This window comes from Apteryx rowi, unplaced genomic scaffold (assembly GCF_003343035.1).
Source record: "Apteryx rowi isolate R43461 unplaced genomic scaffold, aptRow1 scaffold_22, whole genome shotgun sequence".
NCBI classification, from domain to species: Eukaryota; Metazoa; Chordata; class Aves; order Apterygiformes; family Apterygidae; genus Apteryx; species Apteryx rowi.
In genome coordinates, this window is record NW_020448530.1 from 917124 (window position 1) to 944546 (window position 27423).

At 42.5% G+C, this 27423-nt stretch overlaps 2 protein-coding genes and 1 non-coding gene across 5 annotated transcripts in view; 1 reads left to right on the forward strand and 2 right to left on the reverse strand.

Moving 5' to 3' along the window:
* Positions 1-490: 490 nt before the first annotated feature.
* Positions 491-24548, reverse strand: PTCD3 (pentatricopeptide repeat domain 3). Of its 2 annotated transcripts, none has more exons than XM_026064687.1 (24): positions 24346-24541; positions 23094-23143; positions 21500-21539; positions 19980-20025; positions 18573-18641; positions 17155-17259; positions 16653-16776; positions 15271-15389; positions 14425-14498; positions 13870-13957; positions 13711-13771; positions 13345-13427; positions 12566-12710; positions 11419-11469; positions 10449-10532; positions 8213-8241; positions 7578-7681; positions 6249-6327; positions 6069-6159; positions 5491-5576; positions 4572-4720; positions 3679-3720; positions 2118-2276; positions 491-1352 (listed from the first exon to the last, which is right to left on the reverse strand). In XM_026064687.1, the coding sequence occupies exons 1-24, from the start codon at positions 24447-24449 to the stop codon at positions 1283-1285; spliced, it is 2052 nt and encodes a 683-aa protein (XP_025920472.1). In that variant the 5' UTR covers positions 24450-24541; the 3' UTR covers positions 491-1282. The 2 variants fall into 2 exon arrangements, 1 of the variants encoding a protein (XP_025920472.1); XR_003253338.1 differs by lacking the exon at positions 491-1352 and adding an exon at positions 2518-3033 and having other exon boundaries at positions 2185-2276; positions 24346-24548.
* On the reverse strand, positions 13492-13634 carry LOC112965581. The gene has a single exon (XR_003253345.1). It is a non-coding gene; the product is annotated as a small nucleolar RNA SNORD94 (small nucleolar RNA).
* Positions 24549-24566: 18 nt separating the features above from the next.
* Positions 24567-27423, forward strand: part of POLR1A (RNA polymerase I subunit A) — a 38259-nt gene continuing 35402 nt past the window's right edge. Inside the window, exons 1-3 of one of the 2 annotated variants that reach the window (XM_026064677.1) lie at positions 24567-24735; positions 25407-25611; positions 27169-27318. In XM_026064677.1, the coding sequence (XP_025920462.1) occupies positions 24659-24735; positions 25407-25611; positions 27169-27318 (432 nt within the window). In that variant the 5' untranslated portion in view covers positions 24567-24658. Of the gene's footprint in view, positions 24736-25102; positions 25307-25406; positions 25612-27168; positions 27319-27423 lie in introns of those variants that run through there. The other variant, XM_026064678.1, reaches the window with a different exon arrangement.

Sequence of the window (27423 nt, forward strand, 5' to 3'; positions counted from 1 at the left end):
TCATTTTCTAACCCTTAACCTGCAGTAACCTAACGCACACATTTACTTGCTGGAGCAAAGTGCCTTCAAAACAGCTTAACTGCGAGTCCTTAGTGTAATGTGAGGAACACTTTAGTTTTAGCCTTTAAGCTGCAGTTTGTTCAACCTGCAGCAGCTGCTGTTTCCCAAGCTCATTAAGCCCTCTGCTGTGTCCCACAGTGGTGAGCTCTCACTTGCTGTGCTGCAGCATTATGCACATCAAGGTGTTTTTTTCCACAAATAAATAGAATCAGATTAAAAGACTCATAAGCATGGCAGTGAAGTGGTAAACTCCCTCCACTGGAACATGGTTTAAGCCACAGCTGAAGGAACACAACTTCCCTGGCATTTTCAGCTAAACTACCTCAAAAAAGCCTTCAAGAGCCTTTGAGGAGCTCAGAACAGAGGCAGAACACTGCCGTAAGGGCTAGTTAACTGCAAGGCAGAGAAAGGACCAGGGCAGGCATCTGTCTTCCTTGACAGTCCCCTCAGTACATTTATTGGTGCATTCTGCATGAACTTTATGTATCCTCTCATGGACAGCAGCAAGACTTTCTATAATCAACAGTTTTAGCTAAGGACTTATGAGATGCAGTCTCCAGCTGTACAGAGGCTAATGAAATTATTTCTATCAATCACAGCTTTAAACTCTACAGGCCAAAGCCTGTTCCAAAACACCCAAAAGGTGGGGCAGGTTCTGTAGGTCCACCAAGGAAGAACACCACAGGTGATTTAATACTTCATTACTTGCAGTGTTATGTACAGAGTAAGCTTATACTTAAGTAGTTCATGAAAGCGTGACAACAGGAAAGGAATTCAACCCAGAGCAGGTTTAAGCCACAGGAATTGTGATCTTGCCCAAGCTGTCAAGCACCTGCACCTGCTGAGCAGCCTCCAGAAAGCAGCCGTCTGCACTGGAGCTCCCCAGGCCTTCAGCCAAGCTGTTCCACCAGGCCTCAGCTGCTCAGCAGCAGCTAGTTCTTGCAGGCAGTGATTCAGAAGATACCACTCTGGTGTATCCCATGTTTGTGGTGGAAGTTTTTGAGGACATTTAACAAGACAGCTCCCAGGGTGCTCTGATGAGGACCTCATACTCTTGCCAAGTAGTTCCCATATCATAATGGCGTGAAGTGCTGTAGCACAGGTAGGAAACGGAGAGTCGCAGCATCTCTCCAAAGCAATCCAGTTCACTTCATAACGCAGCATCCTGGAGTCAAAGCGGTAGCCGCTCCCAATTTCTCCAAAGGGAAGGCAGGAGGGGCAGCTAATCGCAGTCACTATCGCTGTCGCTATCGCTGCTGTCGCTATCCGACTGGATACTCTCCAATGTGTTCCTGTAGATGTAAAACAATTTGGTAAAGATCAGTGACCTGTTGCAACCTTTTGCTTGAAACAAGCTATCCAAAACACAGGGCAGACCTCTCCAAAGAGAACATTAGGAGCTGTCTGATGCCTACCATTCTCAAAGGACAGGCTCCGCCAGCATTTGGTAGGAGTACGTCCATCTTCCTCCCAAAAAGCAGACTACTGCAGTTGCCCAGAAACTGGTGGGTCAACTGTCAAGATTGCTGGAACTTCTGTTTATTCATTCCCTTGGACCAGACCAGTGGCTCCCAAACTATGGTCCCTCAAGGCTATGGCCCATGGTCTGAGTTTGACTGCATCAGCTCAGCAACAAACTGCCTGGCCCGATGTACTGATGGTTGACCGTGATCCTCAGAACCTGCAAACCATCTATACCATTTCCCTGCTTTTCCTAGCCTGAAATACGCACTATGTTTGAAGTGGCCAAACGCAGGCAGCAAAACATTCCGGAAAGAAAGGTAAAATCCGAGCGCTGGATATAACTACCACCAAAAGAGAAGGTTATCTTCCCTCCCAGGTGGGATATGGATACAGTGCGGGGTCAAACACTGAGGGATTTTTGCAAGTGAACTGAACCAGAGCGATTGTCAACGCAGAGGTGCACCACTTAACAGACGTGGACCWTTTGGAAAGCCAATTTTGTCCTTGGCAGAAAAGCCTTCACGAAGGAACTATGATCCGACACCCTATCTGCAATACMCCTTCAAGCAACACTATTAAGTACTCCAACTTACTTCTGCTTTTCAGAGAGTTCAAATTCCTGCTCTGTTCTGCTTTTAAGCTTCAGAGTTGAAGGAAGACCAAAGGAGGCTGCCAGCTTTACCAGCTTAATTGCCTCATCCGGGCAGTTGGTTTTTTTGGCACAGTTCAAGAACTCATCCATCACTTGGTCACTGCAAGAGAAAAGCAAGCATTACTGTTCCACAGCGCCCCAAGCAGGGTGGCCATTAACTTACAGCAGGCGCTTCAGAGAGGGAAAGGAGGTGACAGATTTTCAGATCACTCAGAATCAGCCCAATTCAGCTCATACCAGAGCGGTTGGGAATTTTACCTCAGCCTTTGCTACTCTAACCAAAGGCACCACCTCTGCTCCCCTGCACAGAGACAGGGCCCTGCTCCAAATAACGATCTTACCTTTGCAGCAGCCTAAATAACCTTCCCTTCTTTACAGTCCCGGCACGAGGCCCTGCCCCTCTTTCATGGGGCTGGCAGAAGTAAAGGAGCAACGAGAGCAGTGCCTCTAAATCCAAGGCAGGCGTGTCACTGCTGGAGGCTACTGCACTGCCTGGGCGCTGGGAGCTGCTGACAGTTGGCTCTGCTCTGCCAGCTCCATTTCACGTCAAAGTGCTTCGACAGCTGCTGGAGATGCCTGTCTTGCCTTCAGGCAGGGAAACAAGCGTTTGCTGCAAGGAACATGGTGGAGAAGGGAAAGCAGGGGACTTCTCAACCAGAAGAGCCTTCTGATGAGGTAACAGCAGGGAAACTGCTTCCTTTCCCCTCGCATTCATAACCCACGGCAGCCACAGACTATCAGCTACACTGAGATTTCAGAAGGAGGATTCTTCTCCTTTCCCTGTTCCCCAAATTGAGACAGGGGCTCCGATGTGGCTTGGCAGCATCAATGCTTCCTTGGGCCACACTAACAAAAGTCTGCAGAAAAGGCCAAGCACAAAGTACCATTAAGAAGCTGCCTTCAGCACCAGACATCTGAACTGGTGCAGTCAGCCACACAGAAGTAATGAGTCTTGGCAAAACCCCATCTCCAACGCCACACTCAAGGACTACATAAGCACCAAACAGACACATTCTTCTTGCATAGAAATTGTTTTCTACTTTAAATAGAGCATTTCTCACTGGAAAAATCCAGAGACGAGGTAACTCTTGTAGTCTGAGAGGGTGGCATGTACAGTTTAGGATTTAACTTGATAAACTTATCTTCAGAAATCCAGATACCTCTGAAGCACCTATGCTTGGTTAACAGCATATTAGAATTTTTTTTTGAGCATAAGGGGTGAACACATATGTTCAAGGGTGCCGCTTAGACCGATTTCTAATACAGAGTTAATCAGTGACACTGTTTGTCCATGTTCCAGAGTTTCTTTCAATGGCATCTCAAGGATCAACCACTTAAACCATCCTTTGCATCTTCATCATGTTTGGGATGCAGAAAGATCTCAGAACATTAGTATCAGTTGATGGACAAACGCATACAGATGCACACTCAGGACATAACAGTAAGATATGGACGACTTATTGTTTACTCAGTATGTGAAATCAGAACCTTAATGTACTCACGTGGGGATCCTGTTGATTTGCTGGAAATGCTCCATCATGTTCCTGTTCAATAGAGGGGGGAAAAAAAAAAGGCAGGTATTAAATCTCCTGTATAAACACCTGCTGGAACACCTGCAAGCTCTATTTAATGAGGTGATCTTCCCACAGATTTGGAACAGATCCCTTGCCATCCATATTCTCACAGCTGCAGTATACACCTGTTAAGATACTGTGTTAAGCTATTCAGTAATTTCTACTACAGAAAAATCAAAAAGTATAGCTGGTGACAACTTTAATTTAAAATCTCACATATTTTTAGGGAGGTACTTGCCACTTCTTTGTTCCAAATGAATCAGTGTAAAGAGATTATCTGTATTTAATGGAAAATGGCTCACAACCCAAAATTGGGGGCTGGGTATTTCAATCAGTATTCTGAATTGAAAGCATGTAGGACAGAAAATTCTAGCTTCAAATTCTAAAAAGTTCTAAAAAAACACTTTTCTTTATAGCGTTAATTAATGTTAACTCTAATTAAAAGTTTAATTAAACTCTGATTAAACTCTTAAGGATTTTCAATTCTGAAGAGCTCTAAAAATTAGAAATTAGGAAGTTCTAGGAAATCAGCAGCACTTAAAGTGATAATCAACCCCTGCCTTGCCCAAAGCAGGTGTATGATGCTCTAAGCCAGTTGCTACATTTCTAAACCATTTTATACAACAGGCAGCTGTAACTTGGTGCCAAGAATGAACAGCAAAATTAAGAACCTCTCCCCATGACATTCCCAGCAGGATTTACTCCCTGCTGTTGTCTGCACTAGTGTCCCAAAGCAATCACTCATTAGCTTCTGATTTTTGTGATTACGTCTTGAATTACAGCGTTAGCAAGACAAGAGCTCACGAAAGCCACAGGCGTACCAAGCATCCTGGGTTCTCCCAGCCCTGGAGAACAACACGACGACATGGCCCAGTGCGCTGCCTGTCCACTCTAATGGGGCCTGGTCCCTCCCGGATTGCTCGTGGGCAGCTTTAATATCTTCAGCACATTTGGCAAATGCCAGCTGAGTCTGTAAAAGATTATGCTGTTAATGCCAAAACCTCTAGGATCAAGGTATCCTTTTCAGTGACATTCCTCCAACATCCTCCTACAGATACTACAGGTCTGGTAAGTGCCACCAGCAGGATCTGCACTGGCTAGTTTGCCTACGTGTCGGTTAATCATCATTGGCCAAACCAAGAAGGAATACCACCAGATGATACCTTTACAGGAGGTTCCTCTCAAGCTTTTGGAATAAGGTAAACTTTTGCCTTTGCGTGATTTAAATTTCTGAATTAACAGTGGTTGCTCCTGGCAGAAAAGTCTCTCTCCTCTGTCAGGAGGACTGTCCCTGCTAGGCAAGCTCCAAGACCACTTTGGTGGAAAAGCTGCGTTCAGAGACCTCTGCAGCGTACACAAGCCTTAACCCTCCTCAGTTTGAGGAGCCAGTTACTGCAATGACATTTGTGGCAAAATCCCTGAATTTTGCACTCTGCATTCCCGATGATGTGCTAAGCTCTGGCTGAGCAGCCCTTGTGGCTGGGCTGGATTCCTTCTCAAACTCCCGGTTTGTAAGGAATTCTCTTCTTGTGTTAATTTGAGGTTTCTCTATCGATTGAAGACAGTAAAGAGCAGACCTGCATAGGCTCACATAAACCTGCGTATCTGTATTGGTATATGCACACCAACTGGGAGAACACTGCAAAAGTGACCAAGGACAATAACACAGCACCTAAACTCTGTGTGTATGCCGCTCAGAAATGCAGAATGCTCTACTCAATTCTCACTGGGCCTCCTTACCTCTTCAGGGTGCTCCTCCCTGCTCATCAAAGACAAAAGCTCCTCCAGCAGATCTTGTTTCCTACTAAATCCCAACTGTTTGACATCTGCTTAGAGAAAGACAGCAGTTAGTAGGATATTTTCTGCATGCTAAAGCCTTTAGCTGCATTTTTGTCTCCCCTTCTGAAGATGCAAAAAAGTAGGCAATGAATTTAAATGAGTTAAACCTGGGCTGCTGATTAAGGTACTACTCTCCAGTAAGCGCTCAGTTTTCCAAGAGATAAATATTAACCGTCACACAGCCATGATTTATCTGACTGTCTGTACCTCCAGCAAAAATGTCAATTCTGCCTTTCTCTAGTATTTTTTCCACCACCGCACTAGAATAATGTCCCTCACACCAAAATATCTTATCACAGCAATTCTGTGGTGGCACTGGGAAGCTTCCAGTGGCAGGTTTACATTTTGAAGACTGGAGCACAGTTACCCACGTTGTCACAGGTCCAATGACAAGCATTGCTTCCACCTCCCTCCCGCTTCAAGTTCATCGTGACTTTTATCAAGCAAATTGCCCAGGTAGCCACATGGCTATCACTAACCTTCCCAGACTGAAGGGATCACTTCCAAGTGGTTGGCTGCATCCAGTGCTTGAAGGAGGTCAAACATACTTCTAGTACTTGGATAGAAGAGCTGATGAAGACAGTGACTTTAGTCTACTATAACTGTACTACTTCTCCATACTAAAGCTTTAAAGCTTGCTTACGCTAAGACACACTTACCGAAGGGGTCATTTCTTTGTACCATTTCAAGACAACATCTATTTGTTCCATCATACACAGCAGTGAAAAAAATTTTGACCTACAGGAGGACAAAAAGTACTAATTAGTAACAATTAGATCAGCTGAACCATACAGAAGCACCAGCAAATCATGGTGTTCTAATCAGGTTTGTATTACAGGTCATGAAAATCCCACTTTACTACTGCAATACCTAATACAATTAAAAAAGCAGCAGTATTTTTGATGAAAAAAAACTTACTGCTAACACTAGGTAACTGGCAGGATTAGTTAAAAGTAGGCCACTGCCTTTTACAGTTTCTACAAAACGCAATCTCTCTGCCTGACACTGGGTTTGAGGTATCTGAACCCCTCTTGAACACAGCTGAAGGTTAAGTAAGAACTGAAGTGAACTGAATTAACCTGGGTACTTGCCCAAGTTCACAATACAAGCTTGGAACCTTGAGCCAATAAATGGAATAGGAAAAACAACTTTTCTATACCAAGAAATTAATTTGCCTTGATTTATTTACCTGTAAGATGAAGTCAGATCATATGAATCACCCCACCTCAAACTGCACCTTATTTTGAGGATACTATTTTTCCATGAATTTATCAGAGCACCTCTAGTTCCACTGCTCTAATAGGCTCTTCTTCAAATCAGGTCAGTGCCAGTCCAAGCAGTTAATTACGCTCTGTGACTGCAGTATTTAACAACATTGGTGAAGATGCTTCAGACGGCATGATTACATTGTCAAACGGTGGAATTACTTGGGAGTTTGGTGCCTAAATACATCTGCTGTCCTGCAAGCTATTCTCTACAACACCATGCAGACAGCCAGGTTTGACCTGTATTCTGTTTCAGGATAAACGGTTAGGAGGTAACACTAAGTGGACAACAGGATTGTGGAAAATACAACTGGCTGGATAAGGATTAAGCTAGACTGAGGCAGTGAAAGGGCTGGGTTACAGACTTCTGTTCCTTCCCTGCTCTCTTGGCAGCAGAACACTCTCCTACAATGCAAGAGGGACCTCTAAAGAGGCATAATTTTAAATACTGAGTTTGACGGTCATCTATGATCTGTTTTACACACTCAGCCTTCTGACATTTATGAACTTCACCTAACTTCACATACTCCAAGACACTTCATTTCAGTTTGGGAAAGGCCATAACTGTTCTTCAGAGGGACTTTGTCATTTAATTCCTAAATTGCACATATAGCAGCTAGCTGATGTTCAACAAAGCATCCTACCGCTCAATGTTCAAATCCTACTTTGTATTCAAATTGACAACAATACACAGACACTGAATGTAAGCTGCACTTCACTTACCAGTAGGCATTTAACCGATCCATGTCTAAGAATTTCCAGTTGTCTCCCTTCTCCATTGACTTGTTTAATCTATAGGCAAGCTTGATATCCTTAAGATCGCAGCACTGGAATAAACCAGTCAGATTTTAAAGCTACCAAATATAACACTCAATACATCCTTCTTAGACTCAGCTTCACGAACATACGAAGCTGAAAGCAAACAGTTTTAACAACAGGGTGCAATTCAGTGCAATGACTGACTAGGCATTTTCTTTAGTTGAGACATAAATGTGTAATTGTCCCAGTGGGCAAAATTAAGAGCTGCTCTCCAAACTCAACAGACAGCCTCGGCGACAGAGAGCGTCAGACAGCTGCAGTGTGACTGGCAAGCAGATGGTAGGGCACGAAAGACGGGGACTTGTGCAGCTGTCAGATGCACACATCGCAGGCACACAGGTTAGCAGTTTAGCAGGTAACAAGGAAAGAACAGCAGACTAAGGGAGAGAAGTTATAGGAGGTGACCAAGGCAGGTGAAATAGGAAAAGATACCAAGAGCTGAGCTTTTTATGACAGGTTGAAAAACTCACAGGCAGTTCTGAAATAGATGGAGGACTCAAAGGAATAATTCATTCTGATTGCAGGCAACAGGTACTTACCGCTTGCATAGCAGTGGGAAAAAAGTTGGCTGAAAGGGAAAAAGTGCAGTCTGTTAGTTTCCAGCTCCAAAGGAGACAAATAGCAGCTCAATAACCCAGCCTGCCAGGGGACAGACAAGACATCTTCAGTTAGAAAGCAGATTGGTAGCTAAGCTGACAATGTAGCAGGGATCTTGATTTTATATTTAGAGACTTTGGCATGGTATGAGTTTTGCTAGCCAGTATTCTGGAGCCACTTAATATGGCTGTGCTTTTGGAAACAGATTTAAACGTATGATCTGTTTGAGTTTAGACTGTTTTACAAAAGCTACATTCACTTGTTTGACTCAAGAGAGCATTATTTTTTAAATCAGAAGGTTAAAAAGGGCAGCCAGCTTGCTCCCCTTCTCCATTAACTCTGGGAGAAGAGAATACATGCAACAAAGACAGGTATTCAGGCAGGTCACCCACCTCTTCAGTACACCCCAGAGATGTCCAAGAATGTGCAATTGCCCCCCGAAACAGATGCCTCCTTACCATTTCATGAGGCTTTTACTCTGGTCTCTGTAACCAACATTTCAAAGCAGCAAGGAGACTGACGTTCCCTGATGAGGGAACCGGCAAAGCAAGCCACAGGGGAACAGGATGTACAAAAGAAACCATCTGCTCCATAGCTCATTTTATTTGTGCTGCAAGATTTTGGGAGTCTTTTTATATTTTTTAAAGGAAACTTAATAGCACTGGATGCTATCAGAGACTGAAGCAATGGCTCTCTGTGGGTAGCAAATGGGAGGAAAGACCTGTAAGGCAATTTACTTAAAACCTCTACGCACAATACACATACCCCTTGAAAGACTTAACTCTTTAACCTAACACTTTAGAGCTGGAGAAGATATTACTGTGTTATTCGAGTGGTTAGTGTATACTCCAGCTACAGCTTACAGAATCCTCTGAGCCAAGGAAAGGCCTCGCAGAGAACATAGAGGTTTCTGAAGGTAAGAGTCAGTTCACATACAGCTAACCACAATACACAAGGAAAAACAAGCCTCAATTTTGTTCAAAGTGTCAAGCTGAATTCAGCAACAGCAGTCATCAAGAGCATGAGAAGGATCCCACTTTGAGCGAGAGTAGAGAATGTGTACATCTTGTTTAGACAAAGTGGTTCACATCTAGTCTTATGTGAGCAATCTCTCTCTCTCTCTCTCTCTCCTTTTTTTGCACTGTGTGGAAAAGCTCATTCGGTTCCCATGATTTAGGCAAGGTCTGTATCCCTGTGCCCATCATCACTGCCTTTGCTGAATAGTGATATTTCTGTGAAGAGTCTGAAGGAGCTGAACATGTATCGTCATTGTCTACATTTCTGGCAGGAGTTTAGAGCAAGAAACAGTACTAACGAGCATAGCAAAACAGAAGCAAACAAAAGAGGTGTACAGCAGTCTGACTACTTCCGGACTCCTTCTGAAGGACAAAAAAYCGTTTGTAGGATAACCTAACGTGCTACTTAAACATAACGTCTCTTAATCTACACTTGTCCTTTAAATGGCCAAACAGCAGATCAACTCTTCACTTGTTTCCTGAAGCATGCACTGTAACAGCTTCTTCATCCTATCACGTGTAAATCTATCAGGAGCTAGAGTGCCTTCAGGCACTCTGTTAACACCACGTCGCACACAGCACAGCTGCACACTCTTTGCCACACTTGCCTTCTGACTGAAGCTGCAGCTACTTCTGTATGTACAAAAGGCTTATGTACATCCTAGGGCACAGAGTRGACATACAGAGGGGAGCAAGAGCCCAGGAGACATGTGGGATATTCAGAATCTTCCCCTCCTACAGATCCAAGATTGATTTCTGGAATACAGTTTTCCATAAAGTTTCATTTCATGTAATTTTCTGAAAAGGATTAGAAAGTACTAGGACAGTAAATTGCATCATACTGCAATCTCTTCACCAGAGATGTATCATCTCACTGAAGCTGCTACCAGATGCTTTTCCTTAAAACAGTCTCGTGAACAGCTTCATGTTTTTTACTGCATGGAACACACATTCACATGGCGACYGCTCATACTTCCCACACAGAAGCCAACGTGCCGATGCACAGCACACCTTCCAGGCACTGGTTCTTTGTCTCCAAAAATTATCAGAAGGGGCTGATGTAAGCAAGCTGCATGCATTCTCTCTGGCTGGTAGAACTACTTGAAATTACCTAAGTAGCTTTTTCATTCATGCTTAAAAAAAAAAAGCAGGTTGTCAGTACCGTCATCTGGGTCCTGGGGAGTGAAACTCCTCTTTTCAACTTCTTCTAGTATCTCAGCGATGATGGTTGATGGTTGAAGCTCAACTGTGGGACGAACAGACAGGCAACATCATATCTCAGCTGCGCTACGTGCTTCATTCAGTAAAGAACCCCAGTCTGTAAATACACTATGGAAATGGAAACAAGCCCTGCAAACAGGTGTCAAGATTCTCCTCTCTCCGTCCCTGCTTGTAGGGCTCAAACGCAGCTGCCATTTTATTAGCACTAAAAGCTGCCCTACTATTGCCAGATTTCTACACCMTGACAGGACAGATTCAGAAATATTCAAGCACATTCTAGCTAGGAACACAACAGGCCAGGAAGCTTGTCTATTAGGAGGTGGCACTGGAAAAAGCAGTAAGATTTAGAAAAAGCAAAATGAGACTCCAGAGCAGCTCTTTCACATGTGTTATAGCACAAGGACCGCAGTTATGACACTACTCTGTCTATTCTCCTCCCATGCCTAAGGATTTCTGGCTAACAGACTCGCAAGATTTGGGCTCCCACCTTTCCCCACAACAATATTTCAAGATAGCTCCAAATCACAGAACAGTTCCCCAAAAGGCAGAATCTCYCTACAGTTTCTTCCCTCTGAGTGGGAGAGGCTATGAAATCACATGTGTAGTAGTCAGACTACAGCATTTGCTCTTCAACTATATCAATTTGAGGCCACAAATGGGAAGGAAATAGGTTTTCTTTCCAGTTCCACCAGTCCTCAAAGCACAAGGACTCTTCTTTCCCTGTAAGGGGTTAGGATCTTCTGCAGCTTTTTCTTCACTCAGGTAGAATCAGACAGCACAGATTGGGATTGCACACATAAGAAGTTGTCTTTAAAGTCACGTATCAACTGCTTTCACCCATAACATTTGGGAAACACTTAAAACAAAAGGTAAACAGGACACATTTACAGACGGGTTCATATCGCACATACCAGATCTATAAAATATATGGAGAAGATGCTCATATGTTGCAAGGCTAGGCTCTGAAAAGAAAAAACATTGAAGTTACTTTGACATACTTGGCTGAGCTTTATGCCTGAGCTCTACTGCACTGTCTTCAGCACTTCCAGTTAGACAAGTGCATAATTTATTCCACCATCTCTCTCAGCTTCCACCCAACTGCTGGACCAGAGCTCACACACACATTATAACCGGGAGAGATGACTCCTGAGGGCAGACCATCAGCTGGGATATCATATTGCTATGGGGCAAGCAGCCAGGCTCCTGCACTTTAAATTAACAGCATAAATATTTCATAACTAGTTTTCCACTCTGCTCAAGAACAGACCTCTAGTATATCAGCATGCACATTACTAGGACAAAGCGCTCTCTACAACACATAAAACCAATAGTGCAGATATTCCCTATCTCTGCAATAGTCAGTTGACATCATCAAAAATCATCACTTAAAGCAGCAAAAGCTTTTTTTCCTGTACAGATGTAGATATATAACCCTGAACTCAACTGGGTGGCTTGTGAACTATTATCTCCTTGATTTACAGGAAGCTAGCTGACTCAGCTGCCTGCTGCGATTATATATTCACATTATTCACTATTCCTGCTACAGCAGCACAAGAAGAGTAAGAGAGGCCAGGACCTACTACTCCACTGCATACACACACCTGTCCTTGAATAGCCAGATGTAATTACAGGTAACAATCTAATGAYATACAAGATCATAACTTAAGACTAAAGAGCCTTAATACCACAGATTTCAAAGTGGTATTCGTAAAACTTCAGAGCGTTTTTAGCGTCAAAATGCTTCATTATTTGACCTAAGTGGCTTAATGCATCCCCTGTATTATAATTAGTAATAAACACTGAATGAAGATTCTGAAGACTATGATTTAATTTGAAATTCAGTGGCACYGGTTTGCTGAGGGGCCACAGCTTAGTTATTACAGCTTTCATTCTTCCATTTTCTCGCAACAGGAGGCAAATAGTAAAGCCAAGAACACAGTGGCAAATGCTTATATTTCTTCCCTAGAACTAGGAGCCACTGTGTTTGCTGCTGAACTCTCTTAAATTAGCTATTCTGGAATTGGCACTGGAATATAACAGCCATTCTGTTTCTCTTACCTATATCAAGTGCATTCATTTCCTGTATTACCGATAAAGATACACCTCTGCCTACGCCACCACATCTTCTCAGAGTCTTCAGTACAGCATTAAAAGTTAGCACATTTGGTTGCACTTCCTGTTGAACCATGTGATTCAGGAAGTCCTTAAACAAACAAAAATATTCCAAACCCTTAGTACTTCACATACTTCACATGTTATGGACCACAGCATTTCCCCAATCTTACCCTTCTCCTCCCCTGCAAGTGAATGACTGTGCCTCAACTGATCGTTTAGTAAAGGGAGTACTATCTCATCTTTAATTAAGCTAACCAAGAAATAGGACTACACAATTAAATCACTTCAGCAGATCCTGAAGATCTGTATCTAGCATACCAAGAAGATTTTTAAATTCACCAATTTTCTTCCCTGACGTTATCTCATTGGAACTGGAACCTCTAATGCTATCCCCCCAAACTCCATTTCCATCACAACACCTTCAATTACAATTCAGAGAAGAGTTTTTAATCTAGAAACGTTTTTTTCATCTCCCCACCTAACTTCCCAGTCATTTTCTGGCTGGACAGTTCTTGGATCAGCTGTGTTCTTAAAAGGCACATTATTTTGCATGGGCACAGGTTTGATTTGGCACATTTTCCCCTCTTTCTCAGTAGTTAGTTTGTATGTTTAAATTGGCGTACCTCCTTTGCAGAGTGGTTTAAACTAGTACCTTCTAGGAAGCTCTTGTTTTTAGCATTAGTCTTGTAACAGCTGCAAACTTCTGCCCTCTGCCTCCTTACCTTGACTAATGCCCATCTTTCTGCGAACTTCTCCTTCAGATATGGGACTGCTCTAATCAGTGCATTGAAAGTGTGCACATCAGCTGGAAAATTTAAGATAATTCATTTTAATTGATAACTACATTCTGCAGAAAAGTTTGTTCTAACATGGCTCAGTTTCTGGCGAAGTTCTCATGCAAACCTGTTTCCAGCRAGCCAGCCACATGCCAGCTGCACTGAAATAAGCAGTTTGCATTCAGCTCCCATGATCTAGCTGAGGTCCGTACCCCTGCGCCAATCATCATTGCCATGAAATGAATATATATGTACCCTAAAACTGGTTTCTGCTACATAGAAGACCACAAATCAAAACCAAGAGACACGTACCCTTGTGCCTTTCATTCAGCAAGTCTGTGTACATGTCATAGGCTTTAGCAGGAGCCCCATGCTGGAAAAAATAAATGAACAAAAACATTGACAATCTCTATGCCTATGTGAGATTTCACAAGCTGAAAAAGGCCTCCCAGCCTTGAAGGATAATTTTACCTTCACCATCCCACGGATCATTGTGCAATAGGAGTGTGCATTCCTCTCCGGCATTATCTTAAATATCCTTTCAGCGTTGTTGTTCTCCCTAGAATCAAGAAACAGGTTGCATGTCAAAGAACTCAGTAAAAGACACCTTTAGGAAAAGAATTCAACATACAGAACAAAATAATGGGCTATACTCCTAAGGACTGACATTCAAACATATTACTCCTGACACGTGGAGCGATTCTGTAATCATTTACTAGATTTCCATCACCACTTTAAAAGATTAGTGAATACAGGTGTATTTAACAAGCAGTATCTGTAAATATGTCATCTGATTTTGCAAATTCAATACAAAGAAAAAAAATTTTTTGAGTAACAAGGAATACTTCCAAGATAGAAGTAAGAAAAGTAAGTTTGTTATCTATAAAGTTTGCTATAGAGGGATCTGCCTCTCCTCTAGAAAGTTTTTTGTTTGTAGGTTGACAAAAAGTCTTTAAATCTGTTTTATAATAACAATGCACGTGCACAGCCCACTGAATACAGGAACATCGGAAGCATTTTCTATACCTCCATCTAAAGCCAGATGAGTTCAAAGATTTTTGGAACTGCCTCTTTGGACTTCTCTGCTCTGAAGTATTCTCCTGAAAAAATTTTTGTGGAAATGAGCTTCTCAGAATTCAAAGTTATGATTCAACATCAAATTATGTGATCTGCTAATAATACAGAAGTTCAGCAGCAATTTATACGCTACCAAAGGCAGTTTTGTATGAATTATGTTAAAATGATTTCTATTACAATGTTCAGGAAGCAAAAATTAGGTAAGAAAACTGTTTATGTTAAACACACCTAAATATACATTGTTTATTAAGCATACTAACAAGACAAATTATATACGCATGATTTTTTGTGGAGTTAGTGGGAATCACTGCACTGTATCACATGATCTATAAAACTATCCCTGGGTAAATTGTTGAGGGAGAAAGAGGTACTGTGTAAGGTATCTACTGCTCTACTTGATCAACTGATATTCCAAGGTCACACAGGGAACCTCCCGCCCTCATTAAGACTCAGTTATTAGGGTTCAAACAGGAGGAAAATAAACTAGCTGAACTACACTAGAGGTACTAGAAGTCTTCTTTGCAGGTGAACTACAAAAACATGACTGCCAGTGGGATACAGCTATTTAAACACAGTTCAGCAGAACTGGCTGGGTTCCAGCTGTTAAGTTCAGCTTTAGGGAAACTACATTTGCTAGCAGATCAGACACAGGACTTTTATAATTGCAATAAACATTCCTTCAAGATATAGCATCTGACCCATCTCACCCCATCTTCCAGGCAGCCACAGTACAATCTCATCTCAATACACTCCTACACTACTTAGGACAGAAATAATAGAAAAGGTTTTTCATACCTCTGGTTCTTCCAAATCTCCTTTTTGTTCATTCTGTTTTTCCTGAGCAGATTCTCCATCTCCATAGAAGCATAACAAATCTAAAAGACTGTTTGTGGTCTCCAGAGATACAGGACTACCTATAAAAAATGAGGATGCACAACAGTTGCAGAGAAAGTAAAGAATATGCTATTAATTCTACAGGATGTCGGCACACTTTTGGACACTTTTACACCACTTTGCTCTCTTCTGACATAAAAGTGTTCTCTAGCAAATTTGTAACAACTGCATGTGAAATCAACACTTTCAGAAACCCAGTCACATTAGAAGGCACTTTTAACACTGAACTAGACCACCTGTTTTCCACTGATGCCACCTAGAGAACTGGAAAGGGTGGAGCTTTGCTGATCAAGTGGTAGAGGGGAGTGGCAGCTGGCAACCAAGAGCAATAAATAACCAAAGCCTAAGTCAACAACTAAAATTTCAAGTGCTTTTCATAACTACTCACAGAATACAACCTGTTGTGAAGACTACTAGGTGATTCACTTTCCTATGAAATGTATTTAAACCCAACAAGTGAAGACAATGATTTGATGGAATCTTCTTGCTTCCATCTGCTAAGGGATGTGAGAAGGTCTCAGCTTCCCAGTGATCTTCCTCCTTCAGAGGCTCTGTCAGTTAAGAGTCTTCTACTGCTTCCTCCTTATTCACCCATGACCGAGATAAGATCCAGATTAAGGAGGAAATCGTAACGACTCATTTACTGAGGGCAGTTCACAGAAGGGGCACTCAGCTGGTGTGCTATGCTGTTCCTTACAGCAGTAAAGTGCTTGGTACAGAGGTAGCTTATACCAGCCAATATGTTACTGCATGAGGGCCTTTGCTGGCAGAATATTACTCAACCACACTGCATCCACTCTTGACAGGTCTTGCTTTGCCCTTTCACTAATTCTTCCACTTTGGAAGAAAAAAAATCAATACCATACCATCCACAGCTTCATCAGCAAAACTCTTTGTTTTCCATATTACCAAAGTGACGTGACAGACCAGCAATGGATCGGGAGCACCTAACAATTCTGGAGAACCAGTTCACCAGAACAGAGCCAGCAGTGAAAGCCAGCAACATAATCACGTAATTGCCTCCGTACAAGGCCTAGGTCTCCATACGCGCTATGGATGTAGTTACACTGAGCAGGGAGGAATTCCACTGTTCAGCATGGGTTAAACTAGGTGCCCTCACAGACAAATTCAAGCAGACAAACTGAGTGTCAACCCATGCACCGGTCCCCTCTATAGTTCTAATTCAAGGTGACTAACTCACATTAGGCTATGACAGCTAACAAATCATTTTTGGCACAACGTAAGTGGAGCTCCAGCTCAAGATCTCGCAACTGAGCGCATACCTGCTTGTAGGAGCTGATCAAAGAGGTCCACAGAAGCTTTCACTCTTCTGAGGTGGATACGCTCTTTGAGAGCTGCCTCGCTCACTCCTTCAATCTGAGGTGTGAGATTCTCAGGCATCAAACACTGAAAGCAAAGAGCACAAGTTAAACAGATGTTCAAGCCTTCTCACAGCTAAAACACTAGCCAAATATGGTTTATTCTTCACCCAATAATACGCTGCTTTGATGATCTCCTGACCCTCCCAGCCTAAAACAGTAGTCATTTTGGTGATAAAGGAACACACATCCTGATCTCCCATTTTTACAAAGAGCCTGAGATGATAAATTCCTAAGCCAAAATGTTCACTTCAGAAACACCATAAAAATATAACACTTCTTTCATAGCTGCCTGAAAAACAGTTAGCAAAATTATCCTTCTACATTAGTTTTGAGCCCAGTCTTACAAGTCATTTCGCTACCTGACAAAGCACAGAAAGGATGAAAATGAAAAGCAAAATCTTACTGGTATGTTAGGCTCTGAAGTAGTCTTGTCAAAATATTGAGGAAATTCCTTAATAATGTATTTGGCAGCGCTTCTCCCAGACTCCTTCGACAATGAAAGTAGACGCTGCATAGGAAAGAGAGAGAACAACAGTTCGACGAAGAAACATGCAATTAAAGTTGAATGAGACTGAAAACGAGGAAAAAGCTTCTGTAACATTGAATATTCTGAGGAGATCAAATTTAACTCATTCTTCCTCTTCAGTTCTTAGGAAGAACATATGGACGAGACAATGTTCCAGATAAACATTCAAGTATTTATGCCAATTTCTTTAAACGAGAATGCAATTTACTTCTCCGTTACAGAACTTCACCCCTTGACTTAGTCTCAGACACACATCTGAGATGTTGTACTACCACCACAAACCCAAAAGCTTTTCTCTTCAGAGGTACAGCATTAGGAAGTTTCTCTCCTTGTCTGTCATTTCTCAAGAGCATCATTAGCATCACCCAGTTCTCATTCCCTCCTTTTCCTCAAGTTCTTAAGTCAGACCCTCTTCCACAATTTCTTTTAAAACTCCTCACATTTGACAACTCTGTTCAGACTTCTCAGTAGCTTCATTCATCTCTAGTCTGCACAAGAACCGCTGAAGTTCTCTTCTCTCCTAACCATGTTGCTGATCTGGCACAACACATCTCAGCTCCCAGTCTTCTCTGGCTACACTCTAATTAACGTCACCTACAACACTTCTTTCCTGCCCTCCTTTTCAGTTCTGCTTTCTCCTGCCTCAGCTTCAGGCTCTTTAATCTCAGACAAAGAGAACATCAGGAGAAAATTCTTTTCCTTCTCTCCTTCTATTCTCATCTAAATACTACTAAATTACCAAACAGCTGTCCTGTGATAACATTAAAATTTCTGCACCTTGGTCAGGACAAATAACTAATAACATGTAGTTTATGTAGCAACATACATGTAAGTAGTGACCTTATGCATTCCAGTTCACAAACTTGAGTCAAATTTAACTAAATTGTAAGCATAAAATCTCAACACTTGCACCACAATATCTTCACATTCTGTATCCAAGGTATGTAAATAATAGCCTTAGTATGTTCAAAGCCTCAYCTAAAGAATTACTGTTGGATTTATTTAACGGACTATGAATGCAGAGAAGCAGAATAACCAAATAGGTAAGCCCCGCAGGAATGTTAACAGAGCTGTGGCAGTTGGCAGCTCCCTACAGGGGCAGAAGAAAAAAGGATAATTTTGTATAATTTTTTTGTATCCAGAAAATCTTCACAATCATTATGAGTTAAGAAACACACAGACAAAAAAATTCTGAATAGATATTTCATGTTATTTTGTAATTAAAACAACAATAGGCTAGAGTTCCCATAGTCTGGGGGGAGAAAGCTATCAAAGATCTGAAAGAAAATACTTACAGAATTGGCTGTATTTCTTGGCATAAGGAAAGGGTCATCCTGGAACATATAATGAGCAGCAGTAGGATCCTGCAGAAAGGAGAATCCAGGATTCAAAGGCTTATAGTTGTGTACACAGGCATGCTGTAGACCTATCACATTGCCCCATGCAATTTAAGGCACAACAAACAGTTCCACCATAACCATGACCTGATGCCCGTTTAAAAAACCAAACACTTGTTCAAAAGCGGGTAGTCTCTTTGGAAACAGTTTTAAGAGCGCTTCCTTTGCACACATATACATATGCAGGCTGACATAACGATCACAAAAGGGTTCTTACTATAACACGACAAGCAATGTGTGCCCTGCAAAGCAAATAGGGCCCCCAACTACCATAGTCTTGGGGGAGCGGAGGGAACTTGTGGGATCAGTTTCAATTTCCAGAATTCCCCACAGATATCTCTGCACATTGGTCTGCAATATTGTAAATCAAAAGCTAGTGGCAGTTCAACTCTTAACAAGTGTAAATGGCACACTAATTAGAAAGGTCAAGTTCTGTTTCTCTATACCTAAGAGTCATTTTACATCACAGCAAAGGGAAGGAGAAACTTTCAGATCAAAATAACATCCTGAGTTTGCTCTGCTCTGTGTAGAACGTCATGAAATCCAATCTTTCTTACTCATGCTGCATATTCAGACCTTCTTCCACCATCCTTTAATAGTTATTTGCCCCAGTACAGAGCCAGCACCACACAGTAATGCAAACTAAAAGCTCTGGATTACTCACTGTCATTAGTAAGATATACCTGATTGCCATTATAAAGATCTGAAGTAGTGTTTTTTCATGTGACTTAAATTAATCATAATATTAAAGATAAGGAAGATCATAATATTAAAGATAAGGAAGATCCACTGTGTTTTGAGGACTTAAGATGTTGGTAACTGGCAATTATGCAGATTTTTGATTACTTTGAGGTTCCAAGGCCAGTGGAAACTAGCGTTCTTTGAAAACTAAAATGATGTTAATTGAGACAAAGATCTTTTTCATTACCCTCAAAAGTCACAAAAGATAAATTCAAACTACAAGCATGGCACAGACTCATCTTGTATCAGTGGCCCAGCACTAAAGAATGGCACCATAGTATTTACAGCTGTTGGCCTGACAAGAACAGAGCCTGTCTGCTCCTTCAAGGCGTGAGTTCTAGACTGAGATTGGGCAGAAGCAGTCTGGACTGGGAAACTGGAGTGGTAAAGGAGCTTTGCAGACACAGCAAAGAGTGTTAAGCGAAAGTGAAACCCTGTACAATCTGATGTAAAATTCCCGTTTTTCTTTTATGGTCAAGGCAGAAATCAATCCTTTCGAGTGACAGTCCAATGCATGAGATGGAAAACTCAACCTATTTCCATGATCTTAACAGAACTACTTACCCTGTTCACTGTAGAAGCCAGTGCTTGAAGAACCGCTAGCTTATCCCTAAAAGTAAAGGAGCTTTGATTAACATTGGGTTGCAGACTTTGAATCTTGTGTGTTACATTTCGTGCAAACCAATTAAGGGATTAAGACCAAGACTTTGAGGAAAACCCGAAAAATGTGCATGCTTCCGGTCATCACCACTGCCTTTGTTATGCAGTATCAAAGGAAGAATACAGGGCAGGGACAGAAAAGAATTCTCTCAGGGTCCCTAAAGACTATCCCATCTCTTAATGCCAGATGTAGTAGTCTCTCTTCAAGAGAAGTCTTGAATGAGAGCTAGATTTCGCCAGACTCCTGTGCCTGCACATCCTTAAGACTTTGGCTGTGTTTCAGGCAAACAGTGAACAGGCCTCTGAAAGTCTTGAGAACACAGTCATTTACCCAGGAGAAAAAGAAGAGACAAAGAATATTACATGACACCTCACACGGTCAGAATGTGTGAACGAAATAGCAGGCTACTATGTTAACACTGTAAATGGCTGTGAAAATTCCTGGTGAGTTAGTAACAAGAACAGAACCATGGACAGATCCTAAGAAATGCTGAGGAAAAATGAGCATAAATTTAAGCAAGCTATTTGTATAGCCCTAGTAGAATCAGACAACTGGATCACCTCATATGGATGGAACATACTTGGAAACTAAACACATGAAGGCAAACAAAACACAAAGTATTTTAGGAGGTAGTTATTTAGCATTTTTCCTCAAGCTAACACTCAGTACATATTAGTGTCCTGTTCTGGCAGACAGTAAATGAGTATAAATAAGAATACCGAAAGAGAAAATGCTAAGGCTTCAGGCTGAAGGTCGTCTTATTTTGGGTTTACTTGAAGACACCGTTTGGCTATAAATTTAATTTTTCTGTATAATCATTCGATTTCATCTTAAGCACTTTAGAACATTAGGACAATCCTAACAAAATCACTTTTGTTCAGCTGCGTTACTTCTAGGAAGGATTTTATTCAACAGGCCGTCAATGGCTGAGTTGACTTTGCCGAACAAAACATACCTAGAGGTAGACAGTCAAACGAACTCATTTTTACAGATTTCTAGTGAATGGGATCTTTCGTGAAGAAACAGAACCATGTTTAAAACTGCAGTGCCTAAACTATTTTTAAAAGAATGGTCAGGAATGAAGGTATACCTTGCATAGAAAGGAAGAGTTAAGAATAGTCCTAAAACTCCCATTCAGAGGTAAAACCACTAATGGGACACTAAATCCATGATTATGGCAACTTGAATTTTCTTTTTCAATTTGGCAATACATTGTCAAGTGAAATACTAATTATAAACAAGACAAATTCCACAGAGCACATCTGTTTTCCCTTACAGAAAACTCATTTGCAGTGGGTAGTAATGCAGGACTGTTTTTGGTACATCCCCATTCCAGTCTTATGCATAAACAGATTACATTTTGCTTTCTGACAATGAATTTTTTCCAGGTCAAGATATTTTCCAACAATAAACAAACACTTACCAGGTTTTCCTTCGTGGAAGCACAATTTCTTCTCGAGTAACTGTAAGAAACAAAATTAAAATCATTATTAGAAACCAACAAATATCCAAAGAAAACGTTATCTTAGCTTCATGAAAATCCCTCATTTAAGATAATATAGCTAAAAGTATTTATCAAGCATAGATTTTAAAATCACAGTCTGACGTAGACCACAATTTATTGCAATGTTAATAAAAAAAGGCTGATGGGAAGACTAGCAGCCCTGTGTCCAGATGGGGTCAGAGTCTGTGGCAAATAATCCTTTCTACATCAAAGAGATTGTACCCATTTACCCACCCAAGTTTCCTCAGTTATCCTTATTGCCAGATCTTCCAGCTTGAGCCCAAATCTTTTGCGCTTCCTCCCTTTACTACTCTTAGTCCCTTAGTTCAAAGTTCGTTGCCTCTGCCTGTTTGTTTTTTACAATTCAGCTTGCCTGAACACTTCTGCAACGCACCCTCCCAACTTCCTGCTCCTGCACCCTGACACCAACAGCTAACTTCTTTCAGTCACAAAAATCAGTCTTCTCAGCTTTACCACAAATAGAAAAAGGACACTGCAAAGAACAAGCTAGAAGTTGTCAGCAAAGCCTGTTAGTAAAGCCATTCACAGAGGACAGTGATAATTGAAATAAAGACACAGGGGGGGGAAAAAAACCCTACAGGACTACAGCAAGCACACCTCTGAGTGTACAGACCACTTAAAAGGAACGTGTGACCTTCTCTTTACAACCCCCAGATCCAGGGTCTGCAGAGGCACTTTTCCTATTGCCTCTGTATTGGTGCTTCTATGAGCTGTTACTGACTGGCAGTAACTTGTTTCCATGTGCAGCACTGCTCCAAACATCCCAGTTTATTCTTCCACAAAACTTACAGCAAAATTACAGTATGGGATACGGAACAGAAGCAAGAAAGTGCAAGAAACTGTCACATGTTAAGGTGGGAAACTCCTTGCTACCAGAAGTTGTGGCTATCAAAAGTTTTTGCAGCTTCAAAGAGCAACTGAAAAACCCAAAACAACTTCAGTCAAGGCTACTAAATGCATAAAAACACCTCTGACTCAATAAGTACTTTGGCTACCAGCTGCTGGGGCTAAAACAGCATCTAGAAATACACTACACACATGTCCTATTTTTACACTTTGACAGACATCCGCTTCTCGCTGCTGTGGGCAACGGAATACCAGGTTAGGTGGATTTTTAGTCTGATTTGGTACAGTCATTCTTATAAAAGAGATTTCATAGGTTTAGTGAGGTGAGACTAGATGAGACAGAGATGAAGTCTTAATTTGCTGGAGAGTATCCTCACAAGAAAAGACAGCATGGCAGAAACCTAGTTAGAAGGAATAAGGATGGAGTCACATCTTCTCATACAGCTAAGCAAAGAACTGATGGTGAGGGTAACCAAGCAAGTTAAGCCAGGAAATCTCTGCACAAAAAGCAGGGAAGAAAAGAGAAAGAGGGGGGGGAGGGGGGCGGGGAGAAGGGCATTCGATATCCTCTTTATCTCATCACGGGCTATATTGTGTGGAGATACAAAAGTAAACACATAAGAAACTAGTAATTAAAATATCATACCTTCTGAGTTTTCCACAGTCTTCTCTAAAGTCGTACTACTAGAAGAGTACCTACAAACCAAACAGAGTTTTGAATTTACAGTAGTAGCATTAACTCAAACCTTAACAGAGAAAGGTTACAGAAATGCTATACTGTGACCAGCTCCAGAGTATTATTATAAACCTCCTATTAGATGCTTCTCTTAAAAGCCTAATTTGTAGAGACAAGGGATTATAGAAAAAGATCATACTACATAAAGCAAAGAGTTACAGATTTTGGGGGTATCATAGTTTTCAAAAATTACTGCATCCGAGAAAGAAAGTCCTGAATATAAATTAGAAAAACAATCAATTTTACTTTTTAGAGGCAGAGTGAAGTTTAAAGCAGCTGCTTTTCTTAAAGATTTTAGACAGCAGTAGTGTTTAAGCAAACAAAAGACTCTGAGTCGGGAATAGTGAAACTAGACATATCTTTGCCTGGCCTTCCGCTTTCTAAAGAGCTGAAGAGAGCACACTGGCGTAACTGGAGCCGTGAAAGGCACACTCACTTAAACTTGCTTCTGCTGTGTACAGCAAAGCAGCTGCTTTGTGCTCAGTTCAGATTCACGGGACACACCTCTAAGGCTCTCTTGCCATTGGCCAGCTTCTACTGCTTTTAACATAAATTAAAGCTTATATTAAAATACAATTTTGTTCATGGAGCAGTCTAACACTTCACCATAGGCAGGATCAAACCACATGTGGCATGAAGCCTGCTACAGCCCTGGTATTAGCACATGCTTCAACACTGATCTCGACCCTATGGGAGAAGCAGTTAACACATATTCACACCTGTGCGGTTTAAAGTCATACAATGCAGTTACTACTTCTTCTGTATTTCGAACCTATTTATCTTATAATTTATGATTTTGCTAGCTCAAGTGGGAGCTACATTTTGCCTATAAGCAGTATTCGGAGCAGCAGGGTCCTTTCGCTCAAGGCATGCCGCTCCCCCGACGTGCTTCTTCCCGAGATTCAGGGCTAGAAATCGTTTAACGGCTCAAAAGCCGACCCCCCCCCACCCCGGGGCTGCCCCTCTGCCCTTCCCGCCCTGCACCGGCCGCGCACGCGGGGAGCCGCCCGAGACCCCACTGCGCATGCGCGCAGCACTTGGCCGACCCCACTGCGCCTGCGCGGCCCTTCGCGCCTCAATTCCACCCCCCCAACAGCTTCCTCTAACGCTCCGCCGCCGCCGGGCCCGCGTTAGCTGCGCTGAGGGGAGCGGGGAGCCTTACCGGTTCTGCTCCCGTTTCCCGGCGCTGCCTGCCTGCAAGCACCACCGCCTGCTCAGCAAGCTCATTTGCTGCCAAGAGCTGCCGCCCAGCCGCCGCGCCGCCATGTCGGCGCTCGCGCAGTGCCCTGCCGGAAGGGGGGCGGTGCCACTGCTCCCGCGGGGGGGAGGCGCGGGGGGGAGCCGTCCCCCCGGCCTCCCCTCCGCGGCAGTGGTATCGCCCGGCCCCGCCCCGCCGCCGCTGGGGTCCGCGTGGTGCTGCCCGTGGCGCAGCAGCCTTAGCAAAGCGTTGGCCGGCGAGGGCTCGCTCGTTCGCCATGAGGCCGCCGAAGGTGGTGCCGTGGCGGCGGCTGGTTAGGGTCTCCTTCGGGATGTACACGGCCGACGAGATCAGGTGAAGCTCCGGGGCAGGCGGTGACTTGCTCTCTTCCCTGACTAGCGGGGGGCTGCCGGGAACTACAACTTCCGGCATGCCGCGCGCGAGGATGCCCGCTGGCCTCGGCGGGCCGTTGGCGCGCGGTATGCTGGGACATGTAGTCCGGCCGCGGTGCGGCCCTCACCAGCCACTGACATGGGGGGGAGCAACTGGGTTCCCCCCCAGTTGCCGGGGGATGGGGGGCTGCCGGGCTCTGTGTGGGGCCCTCAGCCCTGGCGGGGCCGGCTGGGGGTCTTGGGGGTGGGGAAGCGCTTGTGGGGCCGGGGGGAGCCTGCGGGAGAGGGCCCGTGGGTGGGGAGGAAGGGGTCTGCGAGGTGGGGGGAGCTGCAGCTGCTCTCGCACCAGCCTGAGGAGTTGCAGCGCCGGGACCTCGCAAACAGCATTGCGGACAAAACGATTTGTCTTTTTAATGTACTGGATAGAGGCTTGAAAGAAATATTTACTGTGGGATGAGTGATTGAATGAATAAAGCTGATGATGCAGAAATTCCTGCTGATTTCATGAGCTGCCCTGAAAAAGATGTTTTCATGTATATTAAAAAAAAAAGATATTAAACATAAATGCTAGTTGCAATATTCAAGTGTATAGCATGTGACTGCTGCCACCGATTTTTTTTTTTTCAATTACAGGAAACTCAGTGTAAAAAACATAATAAATCCTCAGTATTTGGATAGTGTGGGGAATCCGGCCGTTAATGGACTGTATGACTTGGCTTTGGGACCTCCAGACTCCAAAGAAGTGTGTGCGACTTGCATGCAGAACTTCAGCAACTGCCCAGGCCATTTTGGCCACATAGAACTACCTCTGACTGTCTATAACCCTCTATTTTTTGATGTAAGTATAAGTATTTTTTGCCTTGCTAATGAAATGGGTGATGGTGCTCAAGCTATCTTGTAGTCTTTGAAAATATTAAGGATGCAGAGATCTGTCTTTCCTCTTAGTTTAAGTGTAGCAATACCTGGTAAGTGAATGTAGTAGAAAAAACTTATTGTGCCATGAAATTTTGATAAAAATAGACTGCTTAAATTTTTTTCAAAACATATACTTTGCTGTAACTATCATTTTATTCACTATTAAGAAATGAGGAGGGGGAAAATGTTGATCACTGAACTATATGGCCAACTGCAGGGTCTCATGATTTGATTAAATGGATGACACAGTAAAAACTATTAGTTGGTTCCTTAATCTACTCTTATGAGCTTACATGAGCAACTACAGCACAAGCCTTTACCCTAGGATCTCTGAGTGCTTCCTGGACATTCAGGGCTTGTTTAAGCTTGGAGTATCTGTGTTTATATGTTCTTCTCAGGCTCTTATTCCAGAATAACTATTTCAGGAGACTGGATCAATGCGGGTAAGACCCAAGACCCTGTCCAGCAGTATGCTGAGTGACATACAGCATGTGCTAAGTAAATAGAAGAACACGGTGTTGTAAGTTTGACAGTAGTAGAGAGTTGAAAAATGTTAAGCTATATAGAGAAAATCCATCTGTTTTCCTTTAAAAAAAAAAAAAAAAAAAAGGCTGGCAGGAAGATTTCTAGCACCTGAAAATAAGACAGACATATGTGCTTTTCATAGCTTTACAGTTGTTGTACTTACATGGGATGCTATAGACATGATGTAAAGCAGATCTGGTGTACATCCTTCAGGACAGGTTTTATAAGCCTGTTTTGAAAGCTGCAGATGAGACTTTAAACTGCGCAGCGTTTCTTAAGTGCTTCATGTAGGTGTTTTTCCAAGGCTCATCTTTTAAATATAAAAGGATTCCTCACACTAAGGGTAGGATTTACCATATTTTAGTCCTCTGAATGTGAGATGTATAATCTGCCTAGTACTTTCTAGCTCTTTCTAGAATCTGAAAAGTGGGGCTATTTCCAGAGGACAATTCATCCAGCCTATAACAGGCACCTGAGCTCTCCTCTTGAGGTGACCATCTCTCCATTTAGAGTAGTAGGCTCCTGCCTAGGCTATTAATTCAGCCTAAATATCTCACTTTCAGATGACAGTACTTGTGTCCTGACAGTTTCAAGTCACTGGGATGGAGATTTGGATACCACCTGGTCATTTATGGAACGAGCTAGTAGAAAGCTGTATTTGCAGTGCTACGTGAGAGCAGCCTTCGTCCCTGAGTGGCTGTGGGGGTGACATGCTTTGGCTCTTCTCCCCATAATTGATATGTAGACAGTCTGCAGAGAGTTTGTTGGCAGAATATGCTTTGTGTTTGAGCTTTATTTTTATCTTCACCCAATTCCTTATGATTAAATTTAATGATTAGTCTAATATCTGATTTATAATAGCATTTTCCTGAAGTTCAAACAAATCTATCTACTTGCGTACTGTGCAAACTAATAAATCTACAACGATAACTTTTTTTTCTCCTTTCCCTCACAGAAATTATACCTTCTAATTCGAGGTTCTTGTTTAAATTGTCACATGCTGACGTGTACTCGAGCTGTGGTTCACTTACTGCTAAGTCAGCTGAAGGTTCTGGAGAGAGGGTTGCTTCATGCAGTCCATGATCTTGAAGTCATCCTGAATAGGGCAAGTACTCTCTCTTCCTCCATTCCTTTTTAAGTTGACAGCTCTGTAACACTAGAACTACCACTATTTCTTTTATTCTCTCTCTAATTTTTTTTTTTTTTTTAG